This window comes from Centropristis striata, chromosome 23 (genome assembly GCF_030273125.1).
Source record: "Centropristis striata isolate RG_2023a ecotype Rhode Island chromosome 23, C.striata_1.0, whole genome shotgun sequence".
In the NCBI taxonomy this organism is placed as follows: Eukaryota; Metazoa; Chordata; class Actinopteri; order Perciformes; family Serranidae; genus Centropristis; species Centropristis striata.
Genome location: NC_081539.1, coordinates 2051594 through 2061959, shown reverse-complemented (window position 1 = coordinate 2061959; position 10366 = coordinate 2051594). Strand labels below are relative to the sequence as shown.

Sequence of the window (10366 nt, the reverse complement as noted above, 5' to 3'; positions counted from 1 at the left end):
CAATAACTGCTTTTACTGCACAGTAAGTACTTTTACTGCACAATGATTAGCTACTTTTACTCCACAATGAGTCATTTTACCGCAGAGTAAGTACTTTTACTGCAGAGTAAGTACTTTTTACTACAGAGTAAGTACTTTTACTGCACAATGAGTACTTTTACTGGACAAGAAGTACTTTTACTGCACATTGAGTACTTTTACTGCAGAATTAGTACTTTTACTGCACAATTTATTGCAAAATAAGTACTTTTACTGGAAAATAAGTAATTTTAATGCAGAGTGAGTACTTTTACTGGAATGTAACTGTTTATGCTGCACAGTAAGTACTTATACTACAGTATATGTGATACTTGTTCCACCTCTGAATGACGCAGTTATTTGCATGTGTTGTGTATTTGTAAACAGCTGACATTGTTGTTGTTGTTATTTACGGCGGTGACGTATTTCCGCTCCGCTGCACGCAAACAGGTGAAAGTTGATGTTTCTACGTGACGGAGCGCGTGTCCCTGTGACAGCTGGAGCCTCGCTGAGGGGGGCGGGAGTCTCTATACAAGCCTCCAAAACCTCCTCAGACCGGGACCCGCAGCAGCACTCAGGCCGCCGGGCTGCCGGGCTCACATGTCCCGCTCACCGCCCAGCATGGAGAACGGCCTGCAGGAGGAGCAGGAGGAGGAGGAGGAGGAGGAAGAGGAGGAGGAGGAGGAGGACGGAGACCTGGACGACGAGCTGGACGCGTCTCAGCTGGAGCGGTTCATGAAGGACCGGAGGAGGGCCCAGTCCCTGCCCGCCTACCCGGCCGCGCTCCTGGTCGGGGTCCCGGGCAGCGACGGCAGGAAGCGGGTCAAGTTCGCCGACTCGATGGGTCTGGACCTGGCCAGCGTCAAGCACTTCTCCTCCCTGGAGGAGCCGCAGATCCCCACCAAGGTCCTGTCCCGCCACAAGAGCTTCCCGCCGCCGCAGCAGCAGGACTTCCTCTCCGACCTGTGCCAGAGCTTCAAGTCCGGTCTGGACACGGACCGCCTGGTCGCCTGCTTCCCGGAGCCCCGGGACGCGGAGCGCAGAGTCCAGCGGCTGCGCGTCTGTCTGGAGAAGATCACCATCACGCAGTTCGACGTGCGGGGCCACATCCGGGTCCTGAGCGGCGGCGGCGGCGGCGCGGACAGACAGGTCGGGGTGCGGTACACCTTCAACGACTGGCTCTCCTACGTGGACGCGCAGGCTCTGGCCGCCGGCCCCGGGGCCGCGGAGCCGCCGGACCGCTCCGTGGGGGAGCGCTTCGGCTTCACGGTGTACACGCCGCCCTTCATGGACCCGAGCTCGGCCGTGCACTTCGCCGTGTACCTGCGCAGCGCGGAGGGGGAGTTCTGGGACAACAACGAGGGGCAGAACTACAGCCTCCGGTACCGCTGCCTGCCCTGCCCGGACACGTTCGTCAGCGCCGCTTTTCACGCCTTTTGACCGCTGCGTAAAAGCTTTCCATCGTGCGTAAAAGCTTTCCATCGTGCGTAAAATGCTCTCCACCCGCTGAAATGCTCTAAAATCCAGCCCGCTGCATTAAACAGCAGCTGTGTGTTCTGTGGGAGTCTGTTTGAGTTCAGGGAAACTTTTTTTTATTTTCCAGCCAGAAGGAGAAAGCTTCAGGTTCAGAACCTGGAGGACAACACAGCTGCACATTTATGGATATTTGTCCGAACTTGGCTCGTGGACTTTCTTTGAGACTGATTTACACTTTACAACAAACATCTGGACGTGTTTTCTTGGACAACGTGTCTCTGTCTCGCTGCTCTTGGACTCCATCTGTTGATCAGAATAAAACCATGTGGAAAACTTTTAAAATGAAAAAAAACAACATATTTCTGTGGCTTGTGTTGACATGTTCCCATCTGTGATTAAAGATAATTAATAAGGAATTTATTAAAGACACAAACAGCTTTGTGAAAATGAAATATGTGGTTTTATAAAAACTAAAAGCTGAAGGGGACAGAAAACATGTCAAGTCAAACATTTTAATTGATGATAAATTAAATAAAAAATGAAATGTAGTTTCATTTTCTGGCTGGTAAATTCTCTCTGGAGCTGCTGAAAAACTTTTTTTCTCTGACTTTTAAAGGATTTTAACAGGCTGAAGTCAGAAGATTTCTTTAGGAATTATTTTTCTCTAAATTAGTTTATTTTTTAGCGTGAAATTAATTTCAAACTGACCATCAAGTCTGTGTTTAGAACCGTTAAGGACCCTGAATGTTCCTCCGTTAATTACTCAAATTATGACTATTTTTCTTAGTTTTACAAGTTTTCTGAAATGTTTAAATATGCAAATAAAGGATTATCTAATGATGAATAAAAAAACTGAAGAAATATGAGGCATAAACTGACAAAATGTGGGAAAATAAACATTTAAAAGTGTATTTTAGGATGTTTTCTTTCCACAAATATGAAAAAAAGAAGAAAAAACGATAAAAGGAATAAACAGGTTAGTTTCTCACCTTTGCCAGTTCCATGATTGTTTTTAATTATGTTTGAGTTTTGATTTCTTTATTTTTTATTTTCACTCTGGAAGAAAACAAACAGAAATAAACGGTTTCCTCAAACTGTGAATAAAGAACATTTTAATGATTTAAATGGAGATTTATCAGGAGCACAGAAACTTTCATCAGGTGATTATTTAAAACAACGATTTATACGTTTTTTACTAAACTAAATTCAGACTTTTTCTGCTCTCAGAATAAAATATGACAAATTTATGATCTAATTTATAGAAAAAAAATACCTTTTAAATCTGGACTTCTGTTGGTTTTTATCAGCCAGAAAATGTGAAAAATCTGATTTTTTAAAATTAATTTCTTTGCTGAAATTAACATTTTTATGTCTTTTAGTGGTGAAATGTTGCAGGTTTGTTGTTCTGCAGCCAAACACATAAAAAAAAATAAAAAACAGAAAAATTTAGGATAATATTCAACAGTTCAATTAAATAATTTCTAAAGGAAAATGTATCTTGAGATTTTTTTTGTTGTCAAAATGAATTAAATCAATAAATTCTTTTAAACCAAAAATGTCAGCAGTCGTCTTGAATTTTGCTTTTGATTTATTCATATTATTTATATTCTTTTGCACTTCTTTTATCATCACCGGAGGAATTATCAGTTTATAGATTCATATTTAATATTTTACATCAGTAAAATAAAAAAATATGATTTAAATCATCTTTCTTTCTTACTTTGACTCTTTTTATTAATATAAACATAACTTTTTTACTGCACTACAACTTCAATAATCACTGATTATTTATTATCTGCTTTACAGATTCAGATTATTAACACAAAATATAATAATTAATTATTATAGATTGAGATGAATCTTTACGGATCCACAGGGAGAATTTAAAGTCATTAAAATAAGCTTCATTTGAAAAGCTGCAACATAAAAAAAAATAAACACATGAATGCATCAATATTTATAAAACAATCAACAAATATTATCAATATATAAATCAAACAATTAATATATATTATTCTGCATCATGAGGACTTTTGCTTTTGGTACTTAAAGGATAATTTGATGCTGATGTCATATTTTACATTTGGGACGTTTACTTTAAAACAGTATTTTTATACTGAGTTAGTTAGTTAGTTGGTTATTTTTGTTGTAAGCTAGTTAGTTATACAAATAATTACTGGTTTGTTGGTTATTAAGTGAGTTTTCTATATATTTAACCAGTAACTGATTGGTTGGTTAGTGAGTTAGTTATCTATTTTAATTACCTGTATCTCACCTGTAGTTTTTGTTAGTTAGTTAGTTAGTTGGTTAACTGTTTTAACTAGTTGTCTCTGTCTTGCAGCTGATGGGCTAACCTCAGTCAGTTAGTTTGTTTTCTATATATTTAACCAGTAACTGATTGGTTGTTAACAACTCATTTTACTGCATTTCTCCTGGAACGTTAATGTGGTTGGTACCAATGGGTTAGAGGCCCCAGAACGGAGCCTTGTGGAACTCCGCAAGTCACTTATGCTCGCTACCGTCTTGAGAAAAACCTGCATGGTTTCTACCCCAAACTACGTTTGATTTGCATACATTTTGGGTACAAATAGAACCTATTTTTATTCAGATATCTTTAGGTTAGAGGTCAAGAGTCTCAGCTTTACACTCAGACCCGATTTATGCAGCTCACAGACTGTTTAGGGACCCCAGGACGCACAAAGACTCACACACAAGAGGACACAACAACACATTTACTGCATGTTATTAGCATAAAGTGGGCATGTTTGTGACATGTCATATTTGGCTTTGACTGAACATTTGCTCTCACTTTGTGATAAAAATATCGATATTCAGCCTAAATATATCGGGATATGACTTTTGGTCCATATCGCCCAGCCCTAACAGATTCCTTTAAACCAGGGGTCTCAAACTCAAATTACCTGGGGGCCGCTGGAGGCAGTATCGAAATGACCAAAAAAAGACACAAAATTACTAGAAAAAGACACAAAATGACCAAAAAAGACACAACATGACTGAAAAAAAAATAAATTACTTTAAAAGAGACACAAAATGACAAAAAAAAAATACACAGAATTATTTTAAAAGACACAAAATGACCAAAAAAAGACAAAATTACAAAAAAGAAGCAAAATTACAAAAAAAGACAGAATTACCAAAAAAGACACAAAATTGTTTAAAAAAAAGACACAAAATTATTAAAAAGAAACATTAAAAAAATTACCAAAAAAGACACAAAACGACAAAAAAACACACGAAATTAAAAGTAGTAAAAGTAATTAAAGGGACCTTCCACACACAACACGGTAAAGTGCCATTCATATAAAACTCACATTAAACTTTCATATCAAGGTGGGGGCCACAAAATATCATCACAAGGGCCACAATTGGCCCGCGGGCCGCCAGTTTGAGACCCCTGCTGTAAAAACTTGTTTTTTTTTCCTGTCAGCGTGTCCCGTTTGTCCTCCCGTCTCCGTCTGTCTCTCGTTTAAAGATCCTAAACAAAGTCCAGAAGTCCGTCGGTCTGAAAATAGTCGTGTTGACAAAGCTGACGACATGTTTGATCTGTCAACACGGAGACGAAGTTCAAAGTGACGCAGGAATATTTCAGGTAAATCTCAGAGCGGTGAACTCGAGGACAGAGCCAAAATCACCTCAGATTACATATTAGACTCTACAAAAAGCTATTATTCTGATTATAATAACATCAGAATAATCTTTGTTTCATGAGGAGTAATATAAAAATCACCGGACATTTATTCTGCAACAAGGAAAGATCAAACAAACTGCTGCCGCCAGACTTAATTGGAAAAATGAGCCATTTAAGCAATCAGGACTACATTACCCATGAGCCTCAGCTGCATAATGTGGAGGAGAGGCTAGTCAGTTTAATTAAAAATTCTTAATTTGTGTAAAAATAGTTATTGAATTCATGCAAAACGGAGCCAGAATCCAAAGCTGCAGCCTGCAAGATCAGTTTTCTGAAAAAAAAAGTCATTTTTGAGCTGAAATGCATCCTGGGAGTCGTAGTTTACTTTCCTCCTTCAGGTTTTATGGCCGTATATTTCTTTTACCTTTAACTTTTTATCCAACAAAAATGATTTCTATCACATTTGTTATATTTTTTGTTCCAATGATTCACACAGGAAGAGTTCCATTTAGTCACTGACAGAGTCACTAAATTTGATTTAAATTAATTCATAATTTGCAGATATTTAACTCCACATAAACACTAAATATTAGAAACTAAAATAAGATAATTATTGTTCGATGAGGAGTTAAAAAACTGGACAATAATTCTGCAACAACAACAAACTGCTGCTGTCAGACTTCATTGAAAAACGAGCGATTTAAGGAAAATCCAGATCTTTCTGAGCAGTTTTAAACATCAAGACTACAATACCCATGAGCCTTAGCTGCATGCTGTGGAGGAGAAGTCAGTCAGTTTAATTAAAAACACCTAAAAAAACGTCGCCATGCAAAACCGAGCCAGAATCCAAAGCTGCAGATTGTAAAATCACTTTATAAAGATTTTTCTGTTAAAGTATTTGACGTCTTGTGCTGAAATGCATCCTGGGAATCGTAGTTTAAGTTCCTCCTTCACATTTTACCACTGAAGACTTCTTTTACCTTTATCTTTTCACTTCAAAATGATATTTTCTGTCACATTTGTTCCATTTTTATTGCTCTGATGGTTCATGCAGGAAGAGTTTCAGACAGTCAACATGTTTATTTATTTACATTTATTGATAATTTGCAGATATTTGACTTTCCAGTCTGAAGTCTGTTAGTGATGAAGGCCATGAAGGCAGCACGTGCATGAAGCATCCTGTGTGTGTGTGTGTGTGTGTGTCTGTGTGATGAAACAGCTATCAGTGATTGAGCAACCTGATCTATTACACCTCAGAGTGTGTGTGTGTGTGTGTGTGTGTGTGTGTGTGTGTGTGTGTGTGTGTAAGTGGGCCACTGTCCTTAAACCAACAGATGGTCTATTAATAGAAGCGGCTGGAACCTTGTGGGTCACTCACCTCCTCCACCTGAACCTCCTCCTCCTCCTCCTCCAGGAGAAAAAAAGGAGGGAGCTCACCTGCTGCTGCTCCACACACACACACACACACACACACACACACACACACACAAAATTGGCACGAACACATACATGCACTCACAGAATCGACACTTGAGACACACACAGACAGACACACACAAACTCACTCACTCACACACACACACACACAGAATCCACACACACACACGCTCACAATCGACACACGCACACACACAGAATCAACACTTGAGACACACGCAGACAGACACACACAAACTCACTCACACACAATCCACACATGCTCAAAATCGACACACGCGCACACACACACAGACACAGACACACACACACAGACACACACACACAAAATTGGCACGAACACATACATGCACTCACAGAATCAACACTTGAGACACACGCAGACAAACTCACTCACTCACACACACACAATCCACACAGATGCTCAAAATCGACACACACACACACACACACACACACAGACAGACACAGACACAGACACACACACACACACACACACACACACAGAGACACACACACACACAGACACAGACACACACAGACACAGACACAGACACACACACACACCTCAGTTGAGGTGTTTTGGTGTTTCTGAGTTTTTCTCATCTTCTTTGAGCTGAAACTCAAAAAATGAACCTTCAGAGTCGACGCTCTGTAAAATAAGTTATTTTACAGAAAGTTACTATATTATTTTACAGGGTTTTTCTTAACCCTTGTGTGGTGTTCGGGTCTGTGGGACCCGTTTTCATTTTTTATTAAAAGAAAAATGATACAATTAATTCATTTTTCAAACTGAGACTCACTGACTTTGGCTCATTTTCTGTGAAGAACATATATCAGAATACATATTTAATGACCACACACCATACACCCCCCCTACACATTTCTATTACATAGAAGATGTCCGGGAATTGATGTTCAGTCTGTCTTGACTGATATGTTTACTCTGTGTTCATGTGTTCAGCTTGTGTTGTGCATCATCTGTTCAGTATTTTAACATAAAAGTGTTTGATTGTGAGGCATTAAAAGCCACAAAATGCAACGGGTCCATCAGACCCACAAACACTGGCTGAGTAACAACAATATGAACATCACACAAGGGTTAAACATTAAGTGCAAACGCGATAAAAAAGGTAAATTAATTATGGAAACATGACAATACTTCAATATGTGGAGAAAACTGTTTTTTTTTTCATAATTTTTGGCAATTTTGTGGGTTTTTTTGGGGTAATTTTGTCTTTTCCCCCCGATTTTTGGTTCATTTGTGTCTTTTTTTTTGGTAAATCTGTCTTTTTTCCAACATTCAGGACACTTGTGGGCAGCTGTAAAAAGTGTTTATATATATATATTTCACTTCATTTAAGATTTATAGAGATTTTATATATTGCAGTGAAACACGAGGACACAGAGAGGAAAACGTAAAGAAAAAAAAAAGATTGCTTCGGACTCTTAAATAAAAAGTTTTCCAATAGACGAAGCTGCAGCGTCTTCATCATTCTGATTCTGTTTATTTAATGTGATAAAACATCTTTGATTTGACACAAAACTGGCTGTGGATCGTCTCAACGATCAGAGATAAATAAGCCAATAAATGAATAAAACGAGGTTAGATCTGGTGCTTCTTTTATAGTTCTATAAATCAGATAATCACATGGACAACTTGTGCGTTAGAATACAAAAATAACACTGAAAAGAGAAATAAATGAGGGATGCACCGAGCTGTCGAGTCACATTACAGTCTCAGATATTTGATATTATCTCGCTACGTGTCGATTAATTGAGGAAATAATCAAATATAAACTGGTGAGGAACATAATCTTTAGTTGGAGTCCCGAAAGAGAAAACTGGAGAAAATAACTGGCAGATTAATTGGGAAAGAAACTGACAGTTTGTTGCAGTTTTTGTCAAAGAAACAACGCAAAAAAACAGCCAATCTCTGGTTCTGTGAGGTAAAATTGCTGTTTTTGTCAATGGAGTCTGACAGCAAGATAAAGAGGTGAAAATATTCTAAATATAGTGTAAACTTTACCTGATATTGGTATTTTTAGGTGGGTAAAATAAGGAGTTAACCCTTTATCAGGCAAAGAACTATATTTGGTAACTTCAGGTAATATTTCGAGAAACAAGTTGCAAATTTACTAGATTAAAGTGGCAAATCTACAAGAAAAAAGTCGCAGATTTAAGAGATTTAAAGTAGCAAATCTGTGCGAAAAAAGTCGCAGATTTACGAGAAAAAAGTGGGAAAAAAGCAACTTTTCTTCTCCCAGATTCACCACTTTAAATCTCATAAATCTACACATTTGCCACTTTAATCTCGTAAACTTTTTTCTCAAAATATTATTTTCGTATGTTTTTTTTTTACACATTTTACGTCCATTATTCTCTAGGGTTGTAATTTGGAATTTGCAAGTATTTCAATGAGTGTTAACAGGGTTAACAGCAGTAGAAATACAATTCATCTCTTCAAAGCCACCAGACTCCATTGACTAAAACAGGAATTTTAGCCGCTAGAACAGAGTTTTTGTTGGTTTGTTTGTGTAATTGTGTGACTTTCAGTGTCTGATCTGAACCAATGAGGCTTCAATAAACAGCACATTGTTTCACTTCTGTGCTGCTTCGATAACTGAAGGAAATAATTGGCAGATTTATTGGTAAAGAAAATTATAGCTAGTTGCAGAATTTGTCATTTTGTCAAGTTTAGAAATCACACAACAGAATATCCTGCTGCAGACGACACAAGTTTGATTCAGAAAGTCACAACGATGCAAAAAAACAGCCAATCTCTGGTTCTGTGAGGTAAAATTGCTGATTTTGTCAATGGAGTCTGGAGGTTTTGAAGAAAGCACAGAAAACAGCTTCATTTCCTGTTGGAAAGAGCCGTCTGACAGCAAGATAAAGAGGTGAAAATATTGTAAATATAGTATAAACTTAACCTGATATTGACATTTTTTAGGTGGGTAAAATAAGCAGTTAACAGCAGTACAAACAGCTTTAAAACCACCAGACTCCATTGACAAAAACAGTGATTTTAGCTGCTAGAACACAGGAGTTGTTTCTTAGTTTGTTTGTGTTATTGTGTGTCTGATCTGAACCAACTTGGTGAATCACAAAGTTACACAATGACACAAAAAAAACAGCCAATCTTGAGTTCATTGAGGTTAAATTGCTGATTTCGTCAATGGAGTCTGACAGCAAGATAAAGAGGTGAAAATATTCTAAATATAGCATAAACTTTACCCGATATTGACATTTTTAGGTGGGTAAAATAAGGAGTTAACAGCAGTAGAAATACAATTCATCTCTTCAAAGCCACCAGACTCCATTGACAAAAACAGTAATTTTAGCTGCTAGAACACAGGAGTTGTTGTTAGTGTGTTTGTGTTGTTATTTGTCTGATCTGAACCAACTTGGTAAATCAGAAAGTTACACAATGACGCAAAAAAACAGCCAATCTTTGGTTCTGTGAGGTAAAATTGCTGATTTCGTCAATGGAGTCTGGTGGTTTTGAAGAAAGCACAGAAAACAGCTTCATTTCCTGGTGGAAAGAGCCGTCTGACAGCAAGATAAAGAGGTCAAAATATTCTAAATATAGCGTAAACTTAACCTAATATTTATATATTTAGGTGGGTAAAGTATTTTTTTTGCTGTGGTAGTACATATGTAACACATCTCTTCAAAGCCACCAGACTCCATTGACAAAAACAAGAATTTAAGCTCTCAGAACTCAGGAGTTGTAGGTCCAACGCTGCCTCGATCTTACAGTTTGTTTGTGTTATTTTGTGACTT

The 10366-nt window shown here is 38.0% G+C and overlaps 2 protein-coding genes across 2 annotated transcripts in view; one reads left to right on the top strand and one right to left on the bottom strand.

Annotated features, from left to right (window-relative positions):
- The first annotated feature begins 539 nt into the window (after nt 1-539).
- Nucleotides 540-1849, top strand: ppp1r3g (protein phosphatase 1 regulatory subunit 3G). The gene has a single exon (XM_059326996.1). The coding sequence runs from the start codon at nt 619-621 to the stop codon at nt 1456-1458; it is 840 nt and encodes a 279-aa protein (XP_059182979.1). The 5' UTR covers nt 540-618; the 3' UTR covers nt 1459-1849.
- Nucleotides 1850-8866: 7017 nt separating this feature from the next.
- Nucleotides 8867-10366, bottom strand: part of LOC131962183 (LYR motif-containing protein 4B) — a 38402-nt gene continuing 36902 nt past the window's right edge. Inside the window, exon 3 of the mRNA XM_059327152.1 lies at nt 8867-10366. This exon is cut by the window's right edge and continues 509 nt beyond it. The gene's annotated coding sequence lies outside the window, so the exon portion shown is untranslated.